Source organism: Tachypleus tridentatus, chromosome 4 (genome assembly GCF_004210375.1).
Source record: "Tachypleus tridentatus isolate NWPU-2018 chromosome 4, ASM421037v1, whole genome shotgun sequence".
Lineage (NCBI taxonomy): Eukaryota > Metazoa > Arthropoda > Merostomata > Xiphosura > Limulidae > Tachypleus > Tachypleus tridentatus.
Window position 1 is genome coordinate 107,981,364 of NC_134828.1, and position 26,029 is coordinate 108,007,392.

At 31.6% G+C, this 26,029-nt stretch overlaps 1 protein-coding gene across 1 annotated transcript; it reads left to right on the top strand.

Annotated features, from left to right (window-relative positions):
* Positions 1 to 389: 389 nt before the first annotated feature.
* On the top strand, positions 390 to 25,271 carry LOC143249861 (protein CDV3 homolog A-like). The gene is given in 6 exon segments (XM_076500422.1): positions 390 to 782; positions 15,964 to 16,040; positions 17,733 to 17,851; positions 21,860 to 21,978; positions 21,980 to 22,050; positions 22,366 to 25,271. Coding segments are annotated over 6 exon segments (777 nt in total). The 5' UTR covers positions 390 to 524; the 3' UTR covers positions 22,499 to 25,271.
* Positions 25,272 to 26,029: the final 758 nt, after the last annotated feature.

Consider the following 26,029-nt stretch of genomic DNA (forward strand, 5'->3'; position numbering starts at 1 on the left):
TCTAAAAAGTGAGCTGATATTAAAATATCTTTATTTTAGTTAGTTTAATTTTAAGAGCAAGACTACACAATGTTATATACACTTTGCTTACCGCAGTTACTGAACTCCAATTTTTGGTGATAAGCACTTAAATGTACAACTGCGACACTAAGAGTGATTATTTTAGAACAAAGTATATATGAAATATAGTATTGGTATACAGTATATATAATTTAAATAATATATGTTTATTATTCACGTATAAAAACTTATATGGCTATAAAGTAAGACAAAATGAAATTTTAAAACTATTATTAATTCTTTTCTCCAGAATAATAAATTTCTTAAAATTGAAACTGATTGTAATATCATATGTTCTTATTTAGGACTGGTCCCTTCTGTTTCGTAGCCTTTTCATAGAGGGTTGTCCTAACGAATGCATGGTCCACGTCTTATTGTAGATTGTCCTGCAGTTAACACTAAACTTACATTTTTGTTAACTACTGATTTGTTAAGAATATATCGTTCGAGATAATTTTGTAGAAATGGCAGACACAAGTTTAGATGATTTCTTTGCAAAGAAGGATAAGAGTAAAAAGAAATCAAAAAGTAAAATTAAGTATACCACAACCGACACTATTGCTAAAAATTTGGAAGATGGTGGGAAAAAAATAGAAAAAGTGGTAAAGAAAGAAAAAGAAAAGAATGTACCCAGCGTAGTAGGTTTGTCTAGTGTTAGTACTACAAGTAGTAATATTAGTCAGCAAGCTGCAGAAGATGTCACAGTTTCAATTTTGGAAGAGGTAAGATTACTTTAGTTTTAATCTTGAACAAGTAGATATTACTCGCAAAACCTTAGTGTAGAGTATTAGTATTAATTAATAGCATACTCACCCAAACATATTTTGTGGATTTGACTGAAAAGAAGTAATAATAAGTCAGATTCATTTCTTTGTGTTTGAAGGGGACTGATTTCAGAATCCTTGTGATCAGACAACCAATTGTTGACTTGTTATAACTTACAATTTTACATTACGATATAACAGTAAAGCAGTCACCTGTTAGTTTTGCTGAAAGTTTCAATTTCAGCTAAGTTTCAGAAGGAAGAGCTACTGTACTAGCTACAGCTACTAGGCTGTGACTGCCACAACCACTAAATAATAAAATGTTGACGTATCCCCTATCTGAACTTAAATACATCAAGGCATTGAGATGGCTGATTGACATTGGCATTTTTTAAATTATTGGTACTAGGGAAACTTGTATAGTTAAAAAAACAAAAAAATTTGAAAATGACAAATTCAGCAAAGTTTAATTTTTGAAAGATATATGTTCCTTTTTCAGATTTGAAGCTATTTATCCTGTTAGCTTAATGTTCAAGGAAATACACTATAAATGTATTAATAATTGATTTGTAGTTAATATCCACTGCCTTTAGTATTCATGCTTTTAGTAGTATGTAACTGTTTTTAATGAACTAAATATTTAAATTTAATATACACATTTTGTATTTCACATACATCTACAGTATTTAGCTCTATGTTTAAGAGGAAAACACACAAATTTCCAGCTACTCAACTCATTTAAACCCACATGTCTAGATGGGAGTCAGTTTGTATCTCACAACATTTTAAAAGGGGATTTTGTTGAATTTTAAATAGCAAAATAAATAAATTATCCACCATTGGATTCCATGGTAAAAACACAGTATGACTTACACTTTCATTTGACTTGTGTAGTTAATTAAAAAAACAATTAATGGTTATACTGTAGGTCCCCTGCAGGGACAGCAGTAAGTCTTTGGATTTAAAATGCTAAGATCAGGGGCTTGATTCTCCTTGGTGGACACAGCAGAGAGCCAGGAGTGGTTTTGCTATAACAAAATAATACAAATGTACCCTGACCTTTCCAGTGTTAATGAAAATGTTTTATCTGGTAACCTGTGATTTTGCATGAAACGTGTGATAAAATGTAATAAAATATTTTGTGTGAATTTATGTTATATTGACAAATGAAATTGTTAATAACCAAATGTTAAAAATTAAGTATGAACTCATGTACTTACCCTCACCCATGGAGATGGGATGAGGTGTAAACAGCCAGGTTTATGTGCATGTTTCTGTGAATTTTTGGAAAACTAATAGGCTGACATACATGAAAATGTTATACAAGATGGGAATTCTGTATAGGACATACCTCTTCAAATTTAGTCTGGATCTGGAGTCATTTTTAAGGATTTTTAAAATGGGAAGATAGGGCATTTTTACAGTTTTGAGTTAATAACTATAAAGCGTGATTGGATTTGTACCAAATTTTCTGGGCACGTTAAGGTTGAGGCTCCTTGTGACTTCACAAAATATTATCTGGATCATTGAACATTCTGGTTCCAAGAAGGATTTTTTGTGTTTTCAAAGGTTAAATTTGATGTTATTCAACATAAACACAGACAGTTTTGAAAAGAAGTGTTGAGGGTATACAACTTCTCTGATTGCTCTTGTTACCAATTAAAGTAAAGGTGAGGTTTTATTTGCATTGGTTTCATAATTGACAAATGTGCACCTGCTAAGAAGCAAGTAATCTGTTGTAAAGACATCTACTTATTCATTTTATCACATGCTGTCAGTTGAAATTATGCATATATATATTAACATAACAATTATTTGATTACATGGTTTTGTTGTTTCAAATTAAATGACCAGTTGATATTCATTAATGAGTTTAAAATTTTGTTTATTTCAAAGTAGAAAATGCTTCTGGCTACAAAAACAAATACCTTGAACAATGAAGAGAGCTATCATTTGATATTTCACTGGCTTTTGTTGGCCAAGCAACCTCTTACTGACATCCTATTTACAGTGCTAACATTCATTTACTGGTCACTGCTAAATGACAGAAGTATATTTAGTGATTGTGGTGATCTTATTATAGCTAATTTACAACTAGTGGGAGTGGACCTTTTGTAATTTGTTGTTTGATATACAATAATTTTGTACTTTGATTGTGGAGAATTTATATGTTTGCAACTGATATTATACTCTGGCATTTCTATAATCGAGAACTGTAATTCTGTGGGAATTTCTAATTTTACAGAGTGCCATGCAGAATGTTATTGTATCTATGATGTCAGTTATTAGTTATTCATTTGACCCTACATTGCTGGTTTAGTTCATGTTGAGGAGTGAATACCAGGTACAGTATAAAGGGATACTGAGTAAAACTGTAAATATGCCTTTTGGAAGTTCTAGAGGTTATTCAGATTCAAACTGAACAATGGAAGTGTTCTTTTTCATCATATGAACATCGCCTTGTATTCTGATATATCACAGACTGATGGTACAAATTCACAGACATCTCGAGTGGAAGTAATTTTGTAACAAACTCCTTTTTTGTGTATATATTTAACTAAAAGCTTTCCATGTTGGGTTTAGATGGATGTAGTGAATTTGAATTGGTGTCAGTATTTTTTGAATACAAGTTTGCATGCACATTTGGTAAAGGGGTGAAGCCAGTGATGGACAGTTACTGATAATTAAGTTTCATTAACCATCCATAGTCCATTTTATATTAACTAGGCTCAAATATTTTATGAAAAAGATATCAGTTTAAGTTGTTGGAGCTCAATGCATACTGACAACAGTTTTGTCCCTAAAAACCATCCTTGCACACCAAACTTTGAGAAAAGAAAAATTTCAAATTCCTCTACCTTTTTTTTTTTGTCAGAAAAGCATCCATCTCCCTTTTAATGCTTGTAAAGTGCCAGCTTCCACTAATTTCATCTGTCTGTTAAAGAATTAACCCTTTCATGATGGGTCACAGGTCAAAGACCATGTCATCATATTTGTTGATCTGCATTCAAAATTATACTGAACTACTATTTTATGAATTTATTTCAGTGAGTTTCAAATCAAATTGTAGAATATAATTCAAACCTGAATATTATTTATGAGTTAATTTCTTGATGTAAAAGTAAATATTAAAATAACATCTAAATATAGATTTTAGTGAGTCACATGGTATGTTGAATGCAGTACTGGTTAAAATTAGATGTTCGTAATGTCAAAATACTAAGTCTGTGGTTTTGTACAAATTAGGAACTCAAATTGCCAATATTTACTAGCTAGAATGAAAAATTAGAACCTTGTATATTTTTAATTTGGTGAGATATGGTTACTGTATCAAACATTGTGTCCCTGTTTACTTCATTCCATTTTTAGAAACCGTCCATTAAATATGGCCTCGCACGGCCAGGTGGGTTAAGGCGTTTGACTCATAATCTGAGGGTCGTGGGTTTGAATCCCCTTTGTACCAAACATGCTCACCCTTTCAGCCATGAGGGTGTTATAATTTGATGGTCAATCCCACTATTCATTGTTAAAAAGAGTAGCCCAAGAGTTAGCAGTGGATGGTGATGACTAGTTGCTTTACCTCTAGTCTTACACTGCAAAATTAGGGATAGCCCTCATGTAGCTTTGCATGAAACAAAACAAACAAATCCTTATATATGCACTTCAACATACGACATGAATAACCAATTAATAGCTTAATGCTCTCTGCTTATCAGTAAAAGTGTTAATACCCATACCAGCCGTTCTGAGATGCATTTTTATATCAAGTAGGTTTCTCGTCATCAACAGCTTAGAATGTTCTATGGTGGTTTTTTTTCAGCTATTTTAATCTGTCAAAAGGCTACCACATTTTTTGATCCAAGTTTTCAAGGAGGTAGATTGTGTCTTTAGTCTGCTCGAAGTTTCAAATGCAGAATTGTATGATATCACCATAGATATTTAATATTTTTGGTTATTCAACTGTATATTTAAAACTAAAAAAAAAATTTTTTTTTGATATCCTACACATGAAAAATTTTAAAAGACTTAGCAACTTAGGTTTAGCAGCAGCCGAGTTCAGAGGCCACATCTACAAGTGTTTGCTTTGTTTTTTTATTTATTGTTCTGCATTTTAAGAAAAATAATTTTTGTAACTTATTTCTAAATAATAACAATCTATGTATGTATGTAATGTATAATAATTTAAATGTTACAGTATATAACAAAATACTAGTCCACTAAAACACAGCCAAGGCAGGGTCACTTTGCAAAGACTAAAGGTCAGTTTTATATTATTGGATACAGTAACATGGGTGCACATGCACTGCATCACTGAAAGTTATGTAATGTTAGGTAGACATGACTAGAAGGTCAAAATAAGTAGTCATTTTAGCATGAAAAACTAAAAATTTTATTTCCAATTTGACAGATCCAACATAGTTAGGGCATAGAATATAACATAAAGCATAAAGTCTTACTGAAAACAAATGTTTGAAATGTGTTTTAGACATTACACAAATAATGTTTGGGATTTTTGGGATGAAGAATAGCTTTTTAATCATGACATGAAATCACTTTGCTCTCAGACAAGTAACAAAACAGATTTGGTGTTTTCACAAATGTATCTTCAGTAAAAAGTATTTCAATAAAAAATTTGATTTTTGTGTTCATGATACTTGTAATCTTTACTGAAAGTCTGCCAAAGTTTGTGAAAGTAGACATGTTGTATTAAAAGATACAGTGTGAATACTTGCAAATGTGTATACAATCTCATATTACATCAAGGCCATTGTGAAAGGGTAAGTGGAGACTAGCTTGGCCAGCCAGATGTTTCTCATAAACCATTTTTGATTTCTTATTTGAACCAAATTCCTAAATGTAAATCTTACATTATAGCTGTAAATTTAAATATTAAAACATTAATATTACTAGATAAAAATACATTTTTAAGGAGTTTGATCAGTATTGTACCTTTTAAAAGTTCATAACCAGTTATTATTTCTATTTTGTAGATATGGATATTTTTTGTATAAAATAGTAGATTATGTGAGTAGGTCTAGTAGGGAAAGGCATCACACAGGAGTGCATTTTTAAAGTTAAGAATTTGCAGAGATACTAGGCTTAACATTAACATATGTTTTACGTATTATAATCTTTTGTATGCTGTTCTCAAGATTCAAGTACTTTGATGTAGTTTTCTCTTCAGGATTGTGTCTGAGACAGCATGTTAGCCGCATGCTGATGTTGTGCTTTTTTGAAGAAGTTTTTTATTTAGTGGTATCAAATTGTTTTTTTCTTGTGGTGAACTATTTTTTTATATTTAACTGTGGTTTAAATAGAAAATTCTAGTTCTGTTGTTGGAAATCCCAATGTCTTACAGTAATCTCACAGTAATACAAGTTTGCAGATTCAGCCCATGTTAATAATTCATAATGTTATAACATTATTCTTTCACTGATGGCTTGATGTAAATAATACATTAAAAACATTTAACATCAAGTCAATGTAAGAATAGTAAATTACATTTATTTCCACTGTAATGTTTCTTTACAGGCTTTTATTCTGTGTAATTGATTATTAGCCTATACTTACAGCTATGACATATGTATTGTACTAATATAAAACTAATTAACTTGTATAAAGTAATTTAATATGCACGGTGATTAATAAATCCAAAAAATGAAAACACTGATTCACTCTACTGGCTAGAAAACAACTCTGTGATGCTTCATTGTTACACAACAGAATTCACTTAGCTTAGTTACTGGCTCATTCTTATTTATAACCTAATCTTTATTTAAAATATTTCACAAAGCCTGTTAATCACTGGGGATCCTAATAATGCTAAGACTGACTTCATCTTAATATGATGCACCCTCTCGCTAACATCTGAATTGGGATGGAAAATATAGCTTACAACATTACCTCTTTCTGAATTATTAAGTTCTTTGAATAGCTCTTAGAAACAGTAATAAAACACTGTACCAGGTCTTTTTGATGATCTTCTGAGACCTATGATATACAGATAGGATGACCTCTTTTTTTCCCTTGTCATCACTGGCTGTGCTATGTGCTGAGAGAGTTCATCTTAGGTGGGTAGTTGAAGATCCTGTGGAAGTAGTTCCTGCAGGTTGAATTTCTACTGATGAATTCTTGAGTTACCCAGTTAGCTCTTCTTTCTCCAACATATTTCTATAGATGAGCACAGTAGATGTCCTTTGTTTGAACTACCTATCCCTATGAGTTTTCCAGTCCACATCATTTTTTATTTTTAGCACAATCCTATGACCCTTCTAAACTTAACTTTGTAACTTGCCCTCTTGTGATGATAAATGTTCAGTCATAGCATGTCACCTTAGATAAATCTAATTTTACCAGCATTTACATCATAGCTATCTTTTGTCATAAGCTGATTTAAGTCTTTCCCAAGCAAAGTATTTGACCTTTTTTTTTTCTTTACATTCATAAGAGCTCTTTAAACGATCAGTTTCTCAGAACATGCCTTAGTTTCAGTTTCACTGAGCTATCAGTCACTAAATGATCATTTGGTGACTACTGATATGACTGTCACTTATTGATGACATCCATATTGTCACTGGAAGTTAGTCTCTGCTGTAGTAGATGGCATGTAGTGTATTAGAATTTCCTGGTCATAGATTGTGAAACAGTTTGAAACTTTTTGACCTCATATCCATGTTTCCCATAAAATCAATTTCTAGTACACATAATGCTGTGTGGAGAAGCTTTCCACAGTGAGAATGACTTCCAACTTTGTCATCATTTGCTGTTTGCATCAATCTATCTTCGTCATATCTGGAGGCAAGTTCTCAACTTTCATTTCCAGATCAGGTAGAATAATTGTATCAGCAGAACCAGAGCTGATTAACGTACTGCAGTGTTTTTCTGCTGATTAACGTACTGCAGTGTTTTTCTGCTGATTAACGTACTGCAGTGTTTTTCTGCTGATTAACGTACTGCAGTGTTTTCTGCTGATTAACTGCAGTGTTTTTCTGCTGATTAACGTACTGCAGTGTTTTTCTGCTGATTAACGTACTGCAGTGTTTTTCTGCTGATTAACGTACTGCAGTGTTTTTCTGCTGATTAACGTACTGCAATGTTTTTCTGCTGATTAACGTACTGCAGTGTTTTTCTCTCAGTAAACTTAGATTCATGGCCAGTTCTCCACAAATAATAAATTCTTATTTGAGGTAGGTGGAGTGTTATTAGTTTAACTTATCTCATAAACAAAAATAATTCCTGTTTTCTTGATGTTTGTCACCTGTGTGTTGTTCTTTTGCTCTGGTTGGACTTTTTCTCATTGGCTTGATAGCAGCTGCTTATTTCTTACAATTATGAAACTAATGGCCAGGCTCTCATCAACATTAATTACTTCTTCCTGGTATCCTTTGAAAATAAATATTTTTTCATACAGGCTCTTTCTTGTAGTTCTTAGCAGTGGATACCCTGAAATTACCTTAAAACCCTTTTTTTTTCACTTCTATTTTATGTAATTAGTTGTCTAACTAAGCATTTTTATTCTTCTAAATTGTTGTCAGTAGGAGTTGAGTTGGTGCTTGATCTGATGATCTAAGCTTTTGGATAGATGATTCCTTTAGTTGATTATCTGTGAGCTTAATGTATTATTGGTCTATTTCTAGTTGTAGAGCTTCCTTTAAGGATGTACACCTTCCTTACTTCAGCCTGATTCTTGTGTTCTTGTCCATAAATTAGTTTGTGTCAAGAAACTCATCATTCTCTGAGAGGTGTCCAGGTAGATAATTCATATCTTTCTGTAAGTTTAGCCGAAGCCTCTATACCCTGATTTGGATGCTTCTTTCTGGTGCGTCACTTCAAACCTATTAGATAATGAAGTTACTTATGCTTTATAGTTCTTACAGTTCTCACCTGGAAGGTCAGTTGATATAGTTGAAGTTTGTACTTTTAAATGGACAACAAGGGAAATAGCTTGTTTTCACAGTTCCCTACATATTCACCTTGAAACTTATTTCAGCTGAACCTGGTGTGACTCTCATGGTGTCTTTTTCTCACAGTCTTATTTTCAGTTAGCTGATGTTGGACTGGCTACCAAAGTTTCTATTACTGGATTTAAAAGTTTTGATGAATGGAATAGTCCAGGAAAGTCATTCAGTAACAGTTGGTACAGCAGTAGATGTGGACCAAACAAGTTGTTCTATTCTATATATTTTAGTGGTTCCAGTTGGAACTCTTGAGCCATTGTAAAAGAAGATTTGTTGACTTTTCTATTTTTTGTTTTTCAGATGTATTATTTTGTCACTGTTGCTATTTTCTCCCTCATTGACACCTTTGTTAACTTCACTTTTAAAACAGTAGGATTTTGATTACGTTTTTTAAAACAGAATCCACTCTGCAGATATTCTAAGCTGTTGGTTGGTTATTCACACGTCATATATTGAAGTAAGTGTATGTAGGGGACTGTTTCCAAAAAGTGAAAGAGGTGAATGTGTTTGATTCAGTACATAAGCCATATTTCAACAAAATAAAAAGATGCGACGTTCTTATTTTATATTCTATCTTGTCAGTATTAGTAATTCGAGTTAATAATTTGTAGAGTATTATAGACATAGAATTCTGACATTCCACACATCAAACTGCAGTGTTGCATTCAACATACCAAATGACTAAATAAAATCTGTATGTGTTATTTTAATAGTTACTTTTAAATTAAGAAATTAACTAATACATAATATTATAACCTACAGTTTGATTCCAAACTTATTGAAATAAATTCATAAAGTAGTAGTTCAATAACATTTTTAATGCAAGTCAACAAATGCAATGACATGGTCTTTAAGCCCTGACCCATTGTGAAAGGTTAATGTTATGATAAGAACTTTGAGAAGCTAAAAATGTTCTTTCTATCTGTTGTAAGAATGCCATTCAACTCTGAGACTGGGCATGACAAGAAGGGTCTGATTTTTTAGCCTTATGGTTCTGTAACTAAATTAGATTGAAGCCTATAGATATTATGCTTTGAGTGAGTGATGAAATATTGTACTGAGTAATTTATTTTAAATTTAATACTTTTCAAAGATGTTGTAAATAAATTAGAGAAGAGCTACCTGGAGAGCATATCTCACAATTCGTAGACTAGAGGAAATTGAGTACCTTTTTTAAATATTTTCTTATAAAAAATAGAATTAATTTAATTAAATATTCAGTTTCATCAGATGGCAGAAAGCATTTGGAAATATGAAATAGAAACTCGTTTCAAGTTTTGGTGTAATCATGGAACTTCAAATCAGATTGTGCACCCTTGTGCAAATTAATTGAAAAAAGACGGAAAATTACTATTTTTTTCAGTTTTTTGCATTTTATTTCTGAGAATCCAAAAATTACTCTCAAATTAATACATGATATGACCGCCTTTAATTTTCAGAAGATCATTAATCTGCTTTGGCATCGAGGCCACAAGTTGACTGCAATCTTTACTAAATTTTGGATTAAGGTACCACACCTCAATTATGGCCTCAGTTAGCTTATCTTTTATAGTACAGTCTTTTCCCCAAAGTATTTCTTTACAAATAGCCCAAAGATTTTCAGTAGGATTTAAGTCCAAAGAGTTTCCAGGCCAGTCCAGCACCTTGTAGTCATAAAATTCTTCAAGTTTCGATGTGTGGCACGGAGCCAGATCTTGCTGAAAAATGCCAGATCCATCTGGAAGTCTTTTTGAATACTAGAATGACTCTTCTCTGCAAAACTTCGATGTACTGTGGTCCTCGCATCATACCTTCTACGATATGTAAGCCTCCGATGCCATAGTAGCTGAAAAAGCCCCAAAACATCTTCAAGAGATGTTTAATGAATTTATTGATGTGAGATTCTTGAAGTTTCTCGCCTGGAGATCTGCGAACATGCAGACTTCTTTGACCCTGTACGAAGAAATGAGTCTTGTCACTGAATAACACCTTCCTCCATTGTTCTTGTGTCCAGTATTTGTATTTGAGACACCATAGATATCATTTTTTTCTTTATTGAGTTATAAGAAGTTGTTTTTTGACTGGTTTCCTTTCCCTTCTAATGCAATTTAGAATGATGTAATATTCCTCAAAATTTCGTCATATATTCCAAAAATAGATCGACCATACTGCAAAACACAGCTAATGATGCCCTCTGTGTGAAAAAATGACTATTAAAGGAAATCAGCGGGTCCAGTGAGCCTACATCGGCCACCATGCTGAAAATATTGTAAAATGACCATTTGTTTCAATTAATTTGCACAAGGGTGTATATGTAAAAACGGCTGGTATGGGTTGAGAAAATTCTATATAGAGAATCAAACAATGTTTTGACCTTTGGTCATTGTCAGGTTCACAAAGAAAGAAAGAGGTAGCGATGGCCAAAGAAGGTCGAAACATTGTTTGCTCCTCTACATAGAATTTTCTCAACCCATACCAGTTGTTTTTAAATATATATTTTTTTTTACAGTGGGTTTTCTTGTCATCACAAATTATCAAGCCAGATATGTTTTGCAGAAATGTGTCAGATTCTTGAGGTTAAAAACAGGAGAACAGCCATTTCTCCTTCTTCTGACATCATTGTGGAGCAATCAAAGTGCACACTGATATATCAGTTAACCATTTATATTGATGAACATTGGAGAGTGCTCACTCAAAGCCTATTTTTGCTGTTGAGTTACCATACAAAATTACATGAGGCTTCCAGCAACATACCTTCATCACTAATGCTCGGGAAAGAACTGAAACCCTAGACATTTGCAAGTCGATTATTATTAAAATGAAAAGTCGTTAATGTTGACTGAATCATATTGAGGTGACATGGTATGGCTGTGCAGTTCTTCTTGCAAGAAGGGACTAACTCCAATGTGAAACATATACTGTACTAAAAGGAATTAATGGTGTGATTTACAAAATTTAAAAAGAGATGCAATGCAAGCCAAAGGTTGTTCACTATAATTTTTGGGAACTATGTTGGAGGGAGAACAACCGACTTGGTAACTCCAGTGAAAAACTTGTCAGGAGAAACTCAATAATCTGAGGATCCTGGAGTAAGCTTAAGAGGCCATCGAGGTTGGAGCTGTCAGTGAATTTGCCTAATCATCTGCCCATGAAGAACTAACCCAGTGGCTGGATGGGAAAAAAACAGCAGGGAAAAAAACAGACAAGATTACATCTGTATTTCATGAGCTTCAGAAGAGAAAATTGCCAAAAAGACCTGTTAAATTGAAAATTTGGTGTACTGTTTTATTAATATTACTTTTTATTAGAATTGTTCACAATCTAAAAAGGAAACAGTGTTGTATGCTATATTTTTAATGCTGTAGTTCAGCATATCCCAAACTTTCTTGGTTCACAACACCATTAGTGTCTCAGCAATTTTTTCACAGCACTCCTAGGGAAAAAGAAAAACTTAACAGTTCCCTTTATTAAGTAGTTAGGTCCAAACAACTTAATGAGTATTTATGTCCTCACAACTTAGTAGCCATTTGAAAGAATAATACAGGTAAATTGAAAGTAAAAACAATATTTTAATTTGATTTTCAAATAACCACAATTAGTAATGGGATGTTTGCATCTGTTGAGCACTGCACAGCTACTCAAACCTTGGAATCAGATTGGACACTACTGCCCTCATTTCCATTTCTATGTTGAATTTCATGAAGTAGTTGATTTTTATCACAGCAACCACCGAAACCCCAGCCCTGCAGAGATATGACTTTGCAAATGGAATTATGATTTGTTGAGCTTTAGCACTTAGCGGCAGATATTCATATTTTACTGATAGTAAAACTCAGTTAGTTCCATGCTGCCAAATTTTGTTTTTAAAGTTTTGTCACAAAACAGTTCAGTAAGATTTTCTTCTTCTGCAGAGGTAAATTCAGATGGGGCCTTAGGCTTAAATTGGTGTTGGATCCATGGAAATGTCTCCATATCTTCTGAAAAGTAATTTTCAAATCAGTCACTGAGCTGTGTTTGGTGCTTCTCAAAAACAAATTTTAGTTCATTAGTCAAATCAACTTCTTTGGACGTAACAACCTGCTGCAACAGGGGGAAACGGTCTTTGCCACCATCTTCATTTTACTTCTCTATGGTAGTAACTTTTTTCTGAAGGCTGAAACCTTCTCTGAGAGCTCCAGAATGTGCATGTTACTTCCCTACAGAAAAAGATTCAACACATTTAGTTTTTCAAAGAGATCACACAGGTATGCCAATTTTGCCAGAAATCAGTATCCAAGAAGTGTTTAACACATTTGTTTTCTTCAAGATAGAGTAGGGTTCCTGTTGTAAATTGAACACATGAGACAATACATTTCCATGAGAGAACCATCATGAGCTACAGTAGTACAACACAGATGTGTGCTCAGATCCCATATCCTCACATAGTTTTGTAAAAAACCCCACCTTTTGTGGCTGAGTTTTTTATAAAGTTCAACACACTTTCCAGGACTAGGTTCAGTGGAGGACTTTGTTACTTTGATGCAAGGGCTTCTCTGTGGATTATGCAGTGGGTCCACAGTGCATCAAGGGTTTTGCTTCATATGATTCCTTGCAATCCTCCATAACAGCTGGACATAGAGCGACCACCATCAGTACAGATGCCAACACACTTAATCCAGTCTAAGTTGTTTTCACCCATAAAAGTGTCAAGGATCTCAAACAAGTCTTGAGCCTTTGTACCTGCAGTGATACTTTAACAAAAGAGAAGGTCTTCTATAATTTTGTCACCATCCATGAACCAAGTGTATCAGATTAAGTTAGCATCCTTGTTACTGTCTGTTGCCTCATCTGATTGTAACCTGAATTCCTTCCATTTTATTTTTTTCAAGTAGCTGATTATTGAGGTCTTCAACCATGTGTTGGATTCTGCGACTGATAGTATTGTTGGACAAAGGCAGAAAGCAGTCTTCCTGCAGGTTCACCAACCATAATGTTCAGATAGTAAAATCAGTTCTTGTACGATGGCGTGATGCTTTTTATATTGCACAACTCTGTATGCCACCTTGTAGGATTTTAGCAAAGTATCACTTGGTATTAATGCTTCTTTCAAAAATGTACCTTTTTGTTCTTTCAATTATTTATCTTTCTGGCAAAATAATAATGGGATTTACTAACCATGTTAGGATGATTGGTCTGTAAGTGATGTTTTAATTTACTAAGAAGCGTGCACTCTGGACTCAAAACTTTCAGACATAACATGCACTTTGGACACTCTTCATGATTGACATCTACCAAAGTAAAACCAAAATCTAGATAACTATCTTTATATTTCCTATTCTTCACAACTTTATCACTGGTCTGTGGTTTGCCATCCTTTTCTTCACTCACACACACTTATTAATGTTCAAAAATATTTCCATTTTTATGCACAAGAACTAAAAATAAACAAAATAATTCACTAAACTTCACTAGACCTCGGTGACACTTGATCACAACACTCTCCAGTTATTTCGATTACCAGACTCTCCGTCAGGTATTTATGTTCAAAATCTAAGAAATGAGAAAGTTCGAGAAGTTACTGACATAGTTGAAAGTACAAATAAACAAAACATATATCAAACATTCAAGAATGTCATTGAAAGGAATATAGTTCAATCTAATGTTAAAATTGTGAACTACTTCGAGCTAGTCATTCGCGTGGTGTCTGTTGGTTGTCAGTATTGCTGTGTCTCCCTCGAAAATTTGAAATATTCTTTAAACACAGTGTGGGAACCAATGCTGTAGCTTGTTGTCTGGGAAGCGTAAAATGCCTATAGCTCTAAGGGTGTATCGCCAAGTTTCTCTTGGATATTTGAAACTAGTATATAACCTCAAGATGTTTGTAAAGTGTTGCTTTTGCTTTCCTTTAATAAACATTATTTGTAACTTAGGCTTACAGCAGTGTTCAAGCTTGTAGAAGTATTAAAGGACAAAATAAATTAACTTATTATGTTATGTGGACTGGATGTTCAATTACTCTAATTAGATAATTTAAAAGAATTTGCCAGTGAAAAAATAATACAACAGTACAATTCAAATAAGTCGCATTACTGGAGATTGCCTAAGGCTTAGGAGAAGTATTGTGTTGTTCAGTTCTTTGTTTAAAAGTTAGTGTTCCTCCTTTTTAAGATTGCTGAGTTGTGATGTATACAAATGAGTATTTTGTTTATCAATGAATTGAAATCATCATCAATGTACAAACATAATTATATGGAAAACAACTGTAAAATATTAATTATTATTTTAATCATTGTTCTCTTGAAACAACTTGCATAAATAAATTTGTTAACCATCTACCTAATTTTTTATTGCATTTGCAGTATGTTTAATTTACACAAGATAAGTAGGGCATTACTGTATGTTTTATAAAGAAACAAAATGGTGATCCTCTGTAGCTGAAATTTGCAGTTCATTCTCTAAGTACAAAAGTGGTAAAATGCTTTTCGCAAAACGTAGTATGACAACCTTCAGAAGATGTTTGACTACTTGTTTTATTATTATTCTATGCAAAATATATAAGGCTTTACAATGCACTATAACCTAGTAACAACCCATGTACACTATTTTAGAGAAAAAATTACAATAAGATATATTAGGAAGAACATTTATCTCTAAATAAAAAAATCTTTGTTGGATTGTTTACTAAACTTGAACAAAGGAACCAAACCAGATAAAGGTGAAAGTGAATCCAGCCAATGATTGCATAACACCCAAAATTCTTTGAAACTTTACATGGAGAATAAAATTCATACATTACTGTCTTTTTCATTGGCAAAATAAACAGACCAGAATATCTTTCAGAAATGTTACTCTATTTTAAGATAGTCATAAAAGTAGTATTCTAAGGTTAACTAAGGGAAAGGTATAATGATGGAAACTGAGATTCTGTTCAATACCAAGCTTTATGTCAGATAAAGTGACATGTCCACTTGCTTTGTTTCCTTTTTGTCAAGCTCAGTAGCCAGCTCTACATAGTTATCTTATTTAGCATGAAATGTGTTTCTTTATTAATAATTAGGTTTAAAATATGGAGCTTATTTATAAAGTATTTATCACAGTAGAATGGAATTTTATAACCTTTTTCTTTTTCCACTTAAAAGTTGATTTAAAGTAGTTAGAAAATAACTGTTTATCTTGGGATTATGCTTATTTAATTGGAACTTTTCTTTCTTGGTACTCTTCAGAATGATGAAGAATGGCATGAATTTGAAGAAAAAGAGAAGGATTATTCTGGTTTGAAAGTACAAGCCTTATCACTTGTGTAAGTTTAAAGGGTTTTTAAGTTTTTTAAACAACTAGTATAGGCTAAAATCTTGAAAATAAACAAACTAAAGGCAAAGGTTGCTAGAATCGTGATGGTTATATTGAGGCATACCTAGTTGTCAAGTAATGTAAATTCCAAATATTTAATAACATGTAGTAAAACAAGCTTCATTAAACTAGTGAGATCTGTAATAATACAGTTATCTGGACGACATTTTCAAATGTAATATATACACATTTTCCATATTCCTTTAATAAATGCTATTATGAACTGATATTACGTACATATAAAGTTTTAGCATTATAGAATTTCAATTTTAAATGTTTATTTTCTAGAAATACTCAAATAGCCAAATTACCACAGAGGACACATTGTTCACGTATGAAAAATCCTGCTTCTTTCACTAATTTCTGTAACAAATAACTATATCTCACATTTTTATCATCTTGTAATGTTATATATGTGAATTAGTGGTGACTGGAAGTCATAGTTCAATCATAAAGTATGGAGTTATAGAAGAGCTTATAAATTTTGTTTTCTTTCTTTTGTCTGACTTGACAGGTTACATATGAACAGTGATTACATTAGTTAGTTTCAGAAGAAATAATTCATCAAAATTATGATTAAATTGATTGTCATGAATATAATTGTAGTATTTCCTATTATTATTGATTATTCCAGTTAGTCAAATACTACTACTAATCTAGTTCACTCTATATTTGTTATGGATAAGCTACAAAGACTATCTGTCAATATCTTTTTAACTGTCAGAAAGAACCTGTTTGTTTTTGTTGGTGGTGATGGTGAACTGCTGAGTAGAAAAGTTATTCTTATTATTTTGCTTGTGTGCACTCAGGTTTGAAGAACAGTGCACTTACTTATTAATTAAATGTAGTTGATTAATTGGTTATAGATTGGTTTACAGTATGAAGAATTCATTAAAAAGTTATTCAGTCCTTTGACCATGGAAACCTCTGCCATATGATCACCACTTATTCAGAGCACTATCTATAATACACAGAGAAGTAACTGTAGATTAGGTTTGAATATGTAAGATAAATTGTCCTGAGCTCAAAACACCTGTATTTATGATAGTAAACAAAAAACATAAAATTGTGTGTTCAGTATCAGCTTGTTAACTACTGAAACAATAACAGAGACTATTGATAATAGAAATGAACAGAACATGTGGAAGGCTTAAAAGTATAAAGAGCACAAAACTTCATATATATGTTAACCATATTATGTTGAGTATATGAAAATCTGTAACTTGTGTAACAGTTCTAACTTGTTTAAAGTGATGATATAATGGTATGTTAATGTTAATTCAAAATCATTTCAATATCACAAGCTGCAAGTTCCATTCACATTTTAATATCAATTCAGATTAACCTTTTCATTTCTATGGCATACACACACACACGGACACTAAAACCATTGTTTTAACCTTGCAAATTGGAATTTTAATCTAATTTGAGTTTTAACTTCTCTACCCCTATGGTTCCCAAAATTTACCACTTTCAGCCTTCAGGTAAATAACAGAATTTTAAAATGTCATTTTTTTTGTGAATCTTAAAGCAAATTTGACACAAGAAGATTTAACTACAAACTTGTTTATTAATATTTAAGTTTTTATTGTCATTTTTATGAACCATATAATAATTAGTTGTATGTATGTGTAATTTTCAGTGAAAAAGAAAAAGAGGAAGAACAGAATAAGGAAAACTCTTCTCAAGAAGGAGGAGAAACAGAAAGAAGTACTGATAGTCAGTCAGGACCGTGGAAGTTATCCACATCAAACTCCCTAGGTTATTGTTTGTTTGAAGCCTTGAACCACTATTATATTTGGTATTTCTTTTTAATAGGACATGGATCCTGCTGGCCATTGTTACATAGTAGTCGTCCGATTAATCAAAATAATTGTAAATGTAGTGTAGCCAAATGACCATACTTGCAGTCATGATTTTCTGTAATAATGACAGTGCAGCATTCTCTAGAATGTTACAACAAAACATTCTGGAATGCTATAAATATTACTAGGAAATGAAATTTAAGCTAGATAAAGTACACACACCATGAGACTGTAGGAAGATATTACAAATGTATAGATCAAAACTAACATGAAAGTTTAGACCAAACAGGTATAGTGGTTAGCTAGACGAAGCCAGCTGAACATTATGTAACAGATCGAACAAGTTGTTTTAACTGGCCTTGTAACCAATGTTGAACAATGACACTATACATATCATTTGTTCTATCCTAAAAGTTTAGATAAGCTTGACCATATAAATAAAGCAAACTGTCATCACTGTTTATTCCTAATGTCACAACTAATAGATTTTTCATTTACAATTGCAATTGGATATTTTCAAGGTACGGCAAAAGTCATTTATCATAGCGAAACAACTTTCTGTAGAAAAACTGACTTAAAAGCATGCCAAAATGAAGTGACTATTATGCTATGCTGTGTGTGCATGCTAGGATATCAGAGATCATGAGAAATTTTTTCCTGAGTTTTTTATCTAACCAATTAAGTTTTTAATTTTAGTTACTTTTATGATAATAAATAATATACATGAAAAACTTGTGTTTTTAATTTTGCTTTTTCTTAAACTTTTGTACTCATAAGAAATAAGTCCGTGATGCTCATTAGGCCTACTTTTTAGTTGTCTTATTAATGATTTTTTAAAGTTCAGATATGCACCTTAGAATACAAAATATTGCCGCATTAAAAAAAAAGTGCTAAGACTAGTTTACTTTAACTGGATATGAAACTAAGCTCTAAATAATTCCAGTAGCTGGTTAAGCTGAGCTTCAATAATGGTACACAGTAAAACAGGATAAATTTTTCAAAACTTGTCATCTTGGCAATTCTAGCCTGGTTATATTCAAATAATTAGAATCTTTTTTTTACTATTAATTAGAAATATTCCAAGAACAAATGTTAGGGAGGTTTATTTATACCTTTTGGAGCAAAAAAAAGAAGTGTTTGAAGGGATACTGATTTCATTTTACAGTACAAGTATCAGTAAAACAAGATGTTTAGAGAATTCATACTTTAGCTTGGGGATACTCAGTATAAGTGTGTAATTTGTGAGAATATAGAAGGTAATATTGGAATAAAGAAAATCTAAAATGGGTAATTTGGAGTGAAGAAGAATAGTATTGTAATGAGAAGTTAAGAGTGAATTTATTTACACATTTCCTTTTGAAATTAATAAGTTAAATGTTATATAATATCAAAATTTGAATTATTTTAAACTGCTTTTTGATGTCAAGGTTATTGATGTACATTGATAAGGAAGATGTTTGATCAAAATTTAAATGTAATGCAAAAAGTTGAGGTTACAGACTTTCACCTTACTCATACATATAGGGCTAATGTTGAGATTTTGATAACCTGTGTGCAATGTTTTCTAACAAAAGTTATTGAGCAGTGCATTAGAGAATAAACTTCTGATTATAGGTGTAAATTTATCTTTGTGCATTCAGTGTATTTTACACAAAATTATCTGAAACTGGTGCAAGACGTACATGCACTTAGTTTACTTCAAAGAAGATAGTTAACTATAGAATTACTTTGAGAAAAACACTCAAGTTACCTACCTGCATAAAAAAGGTGTTTAGCCTATTTTTGTACATTTGTTGAATTGCATGTGACTTGTATGTCTTGATGTTTAGACTGTGTAAGTAGTTACTTTTGGAGTTGTAGTAATGTAAAGTGAACTTGAAGTGCAAATATTAACACTAAAAATGAGCTCATCATTGTTACAAAATAGATTCTAGTTATGCTAATCTATGAAGATATATTTACAGTAATTTATTGCTCGCATTTTAAAGAGTCAGTCCAAAAAAATGTTAAATATATCTTTTCACCAGTCCTGGTTGTTAAGGCACTTTTGAATTTCATCACAAAACATGCTTGCCATCTTTAGCTGTAGGAACTTGTAACATGACAGCTAGTTCCATTGTTTGTTAGTAAAAGAGTAGCTCAAAAGCTGACAGTGGATGGTGTTGACTAGCTGTTTTCTCTCTAGTTTGCCACTGCAAACTTAAGATGGATAATGCAGATAGCCATTGAGAAGTTTTATGCAAAATTCAAACAAACTAACAAGTAAATTATTTGACCAGCTTTATCTGCATATTTTATATAAAGTGTGATTTATACATATGTACTTAAATATTTATATATTGGCTGAAAGACATTTGGGAATGATGAAACATTGTTTAATTATTTATTTTGTACTGATCTTGCAATGTAGTTTTGTTTCAAAACTGTTTTCTGTCAGTGAGAAGTTTAATATGTGTAACTTTCGATGCTTCTGTTATGTGTTCTAGTTTAGTTTCTGATGGTTACAGAAATCTGTGTGCATGGCATGCAGTTTTATTCCCCAGTGTGATGTGTACTTTTTTTTAACAAACATAAAATTTGTACTGTTAAGTGATTTATTTAGATACCTCACAGTCAGTCTTAACAAACCAATTAAACCTATAATTTGAAAGTGTTTTGTGAAGATGACCTATTAAATCTAGAAAAACCTTTTTTTTTAAATCAACATACATCACAATTGTATTTTTGGTTGTAATAAACAAAATATGGTAAAAGCAGAACTTTGAAACTAAAGTTATTCACTGTAATTGTAAAGAAATGTCATAAACTGGTGAAATATTTTTTGGAAAAGCATAATAAACCTATTTTGGCTTCATTGAGTTTTATAAGTGGTTGTTTGCAAAATAAATTTAAAAAAGTAGCTATAAAAACTTAAATTTTAAAATTTTGTGTGATTGAGTGAACTTAACACCTGAAAAGTGTTTATTGGTCTGAAAGGGGTAAGTTCAGGCTTAGCTGTTAGTGAAGTGACTAATTCATGATACAGTTTTACTGTTAGACAAGAAAGGTTTAATAGTTATGATATATGTTACAGAAATTTCTTCAATTTGTTATTTCATTCTTTGTTCTGTTATTGTATAGTATTTCTCTGAAATCAAGACTTAACACTTGTCAGTATATCATAAAGAAAGTATGCTGTGCAAGTTATGGGATGTTCTTGGTCTTATATTAGCACAGCCAGTTTACCATCCTACATCAGTACCATGAGGTTGGGTCGCACCTCTCTCAGAAAAAATAAATAATAAATGCAATTTATTATTTTAACTAAAATATGTCTGTATATTTGCAAGTTAATCATCTTGTGACCAATTCCATAGAATTTTGATTAATTTTTGAAGTATAGATAATGTTAATAGAGGAATAATGAAATGATTACAAAAAATCATGTTATTTAACAAGTAAAAAAACATTGCTACAAAACTAAAGTATCTTTAACTAAACAAAAAATATTACTAGTTTATTAACATTAATTAAAATGCCCAATCTTACAACTTCCAGTGTTACTTTCCATCCTCAATAAAACTAAAAAACATATAACTTGAATTTCATGTATTATATATTAACTCTAGAAACACTAACTGAATCAAGTGTAACAAAAAATAAAGATGGAGGCTTTCCCAGAAATTGTTCTGGATGTAGTGCTGTGGGTGTTTGCATGCTGTAGCAAGAATAAAATGCATGTTATTCTTAATGATGTAGAAATGAGAGTAACTGAACCCACGATTTCTCTTGGGTTTGGGAAGGATACTCTTTACAACAACTGCCTTTGTCCGATGATGACATTAAGAAACATGGGGTTTGAAAATACCCCGGAAAACTAATGGAGGTTTAAAATCTACTGACAGTCTTGCATTTATTGTTATTTGTATTTTATCTTGAGAAGTTTTGTAGACATAAACCAACTTAATTTTTTTTTTGGGTACAGAATCTCCTCAGCCACAAGTAGTAGAAGAGCCTAAAACAAGTGGTGGTGCCTATCGACCTCCGCACATGCGTAACACTGCTGCTGCAGTTACTCCCTCAAAACGTAACCCTAAGTCTGCTCTCTGATGTGGGCAGTGAGTTACACTTCCCTTCTCTTTCGGCAGCAGTTGATGCTTCAAAAGCTGGCATGAGGTTTGATTTTTAAATTTATAATTTTTTTTCATGGAGTATTTAAAATACGATTTCTAGTAGCTGTTCTTACTCTAGTTTATTGTGTGACATAATTATCATGATGGCACTTATGCACTTTATTTTAAACTGATATGCTTGAAATAGCAGAATATGCCAATGTTCAATGTCATTTAAATGTAGAAGTTCTTGCTAAGGTGTTGGAAACTTCTTTCAGTTTTCATTTCTGACAGCTTAAGATAAGTATTGGAAATACACTAGCCGTTGTTACCTGAATGAATCAAAATTGTGGTTTAAAGAAGTTAAATTTTGTTTCAGTGAACAAAAATGGGGTGAGAAACAGTTTCAATCAGTTAAACATGGCCTCAAATCAAAGGACGACGTCAGAAGTTCTGCTCCTCAGTTGGACTTGGAAAATAAGTATGCTGCACTCCATCAAGATCTAAATTGAATAGGAACCTATGTAGGTGTTGTTCATCATATGGACCTGCAAACTTATAAAGCTGTACACAGGAAAAAGTTTAACCCCTTGACCTCCCAAAGTCTGTGATTTGTTTACAGAAAGAAAGAAATTAATAATGTTAGAAATGTCTTGAAATTTGTTACTTCATTCTTTAGCACCTTCGTCCTGTAATTTTATAACGTTTCTCTGAAGACCTGGCACAGCTTAGTGTATTAAACAAACTATGTTGGCAGTATCATAAAGAAATTTTGCTGTGCAAGTTATGGGATTCGTAAATCAAGTCGCCTGCCTCGGAACAGCGTCAACAGTGGTTTTGGCAATTTAAATGAAATTACCAAGAGATTGCGTCTTTACTTGTTTTAAGCAAGATATGCTATAGAATAAATGAAGTATACAGTTATTGGTTTGCTGGTGATTGTGTAAGTTTGATTATATTTCTCGTTAATTTCATGTTTTATGTTATGCTTTAAAAATATTTCAGTCAAGAATATTTCATCATTAATCTGTGTAAAGGAGATTGCAAAATCAGTATGGTTATTTGTAGTAACAAACTTAGATTGTATTATTCTGTACTAACTGTGTTTGAGGAAAAGTGTGAAATGTTACTGGTTTGATGTATTGTTTCTCTTTGGAAAACTGAACTATATAATTGCACTTGATATTTGCATGCTTTATGTTCTTCCTAAATTAGGGTTAAATTATATTGTTAAAAAGTTTTGTTTCTACATAAATAGATGTCATTAGAGAAAAATGTACTGATTTTACAAATGTTAAATTCTTATGATACCAAGAGATAATATTTTTCAGAAAACTGTACCTAAAGAAAGTTAATACTTTGAAATGATCCTTTTCATAATCTATTCTATTTGAAAGCTGCTGTACTTATTTTATTAATTTGTTACATTTCCTATGATAGAATATTTTAAAATTTGTGCAAATTGCTGGTAATGTACATTGAAATGCTTGAACGTAAGAAAGAATAGATTTATTGGGTAGGTTTGTTCATTCTTAGTTTTTAAAACAAGTTTAACATTTTGGCATATGTGAAAATCATTAAACAAATGTTTCCCTGATACACAGTTTTGAAAATTCCTAAAGGGACTAACCAAAAAGCAATTATTTTAAAAATATTAACATTATGGCATATCTGAATTAGTAGAAATGGGCTTACAATATGCTTTATTGGAGAAAATGTTCCTATTTGGTTTGTGGTTATAATATTTGTTAAAATTAGAATTAGAGTGGACCTAAAATTTGTGATTTAAATACATTTAATTATCAGTGTTTTGGAAAAACAAATAATATGCATGATAGTTCAAATGTTCGTAAAAATATTGTGTCGAGAGAACATCTTTAACGTGAAATAACTTTTATTGGTTTTTGTTATTTCTATCCTGAGATTTTAGGTCTATTTTAAAAACAGTAGGGGAGAATTGATTATCTTACGAGAAATACTCAAATTATTTAGCTAAACAGAATTGAAAATAATAGCAAAAATTGCTAATAAGTGGAATTTCAGTATTTGTTTCTGAGAAGGTTATTAAAACTGGACAAATGTAAAGTTTTTTTCTTTAGTTTCTGCAGTTAAGGTATGCATTTAAAAAGAAAGGTATACAAATAACATAGTATTCTTGGGCCTTTGATGGAGGATATTTTGTTTCCATTTTCAGTCTTTTGTTGATATAATTTGTAAGTCGATGGACATATTACCATACAGCAATAGTGAAGACTTCAATAACAATCACGCCTTCAAAAAATATGTGAATTTGCACAGAAAGGTTCAGCAAGGTTACAGCTGTTACACTCTTTTAGGGTATGAATAATTTTTTTGTATAAAAAAACTTATTTTTATCGTGTTTATAAACTAGATTTTAACAACAATAAGCTGTTTATTTTCTACTAATGTCAGTACAAATTGTACCTAAGTGGTAACATGAACATGATTATATATTAGTCACTCATTTTAAACAGTAACTTAATGTTTTAAAAATTAATTATAAAAGTAGTATGTCATACTTTTAAAACAGTCTACATTTTGTAATTTTAAAGTATTTACAACAGAATCAGAGATGATAAAATAATTGTATCTCATCAACAGTTGGTTTATTAAAACGATTTGCATATATTTATTGTCAATGGCTTTGTTTAATGACATTAAATGCTACAAGTATGTGTAGTTTCTTTAAGCTTACAACAATAGTTGTATATATAGTTGAATGTACATCACTTTTGTTTTGTTTTTTTAACTGTTGTTACAAAATTTAGAATCGCTATAGAAGAGAAGCGTAAAATATATGGGTAAGTGAAGTCAGTATAAACGTAAACTGTAATTTATCTTTGCATAAAATTGTAGTTTATGCTTACACATATTTTGCTTTCCCATATATTGTGTTTAGTTGGTTCGTCACTTACCCATATATTGTGTTTAGTTGGTTTGATCATCATGAAATTACACTTATTTTTTATTATTAGTTTTCTTAAAAATAAGTCACAACACATTTTAGGTTTCATTTATCATAATAAAATAAATAAAATAAAATAAATCTGAAATAGAATTGATATTTACTTTTCTTTATAACTTTCTCAAATGTTAATTATTCCAATTAGGCTTTGTTTTGTTTTCAAATACATACTTAAATTATACTTTGACTTTGTGTGTACCTATGTAATCCATGGAACTGTTAATTACACTTGTGTATAAGCAACCCATGTATATAATAATCTGATTATACGAAAAATTAAATGAGGTGAGAAGAACACATTCAAGTTATTATTTAGTTGTTTTTAGTGTTGAACATGAAAACACTTCTGTGTTATGTAGCACAGTTTACATCATAATTTTCAGCAGGTAGAGCAACATATAAATAAAATTCTGAAGTGTTGTTGATTTGTATTGAGCTTGGTATTATAAAACATCACATGCTACAATACAACAGTCATTTTTGTATCAAAATGTATCCAATATACATGTTTCTGTGTGTTGGTACTTTTATTTTGTTGTCTGTTAACTTAATATCTAAATAGTGTGATGAGTGAGTGTAGGAAATAAGTAATAGAACGCCTCAGCACCGTGTACTGTACGGATTTCATAAATATTGTTAGAGGAAGTGCTTTTTTAACCTTCAGACATAAGGCATTTATGGAACACATATTCATAAATCCTGTGCAGTAGCTGTGGTTCAATCAAACAGTCAGCAAAAATTAGGCAGCAAAGAGGGACACGTTGTGAATGAATTAACAGTAAATGCTGTGAAGGCATTTACAACACTTTAGAACAAAACTCAAAACTGAATTATATTTGTAATGGCATGGATCAAATAAAAACAAACCATCTAGGCATTGAATGCATCACCTTGGATCATAGGTCATATTATTTCTCCCTTGGGCATGCTGAAAACTAACAACTCAAATACTGAGGACGATCAATCGTGTGAATGTCATGAAGCTGAAACTCTAGGCTCTCTTGCAATATACAGCAACCATTTCTTAATTCCGTAGGCAAAGGTCAAGATTAAAACT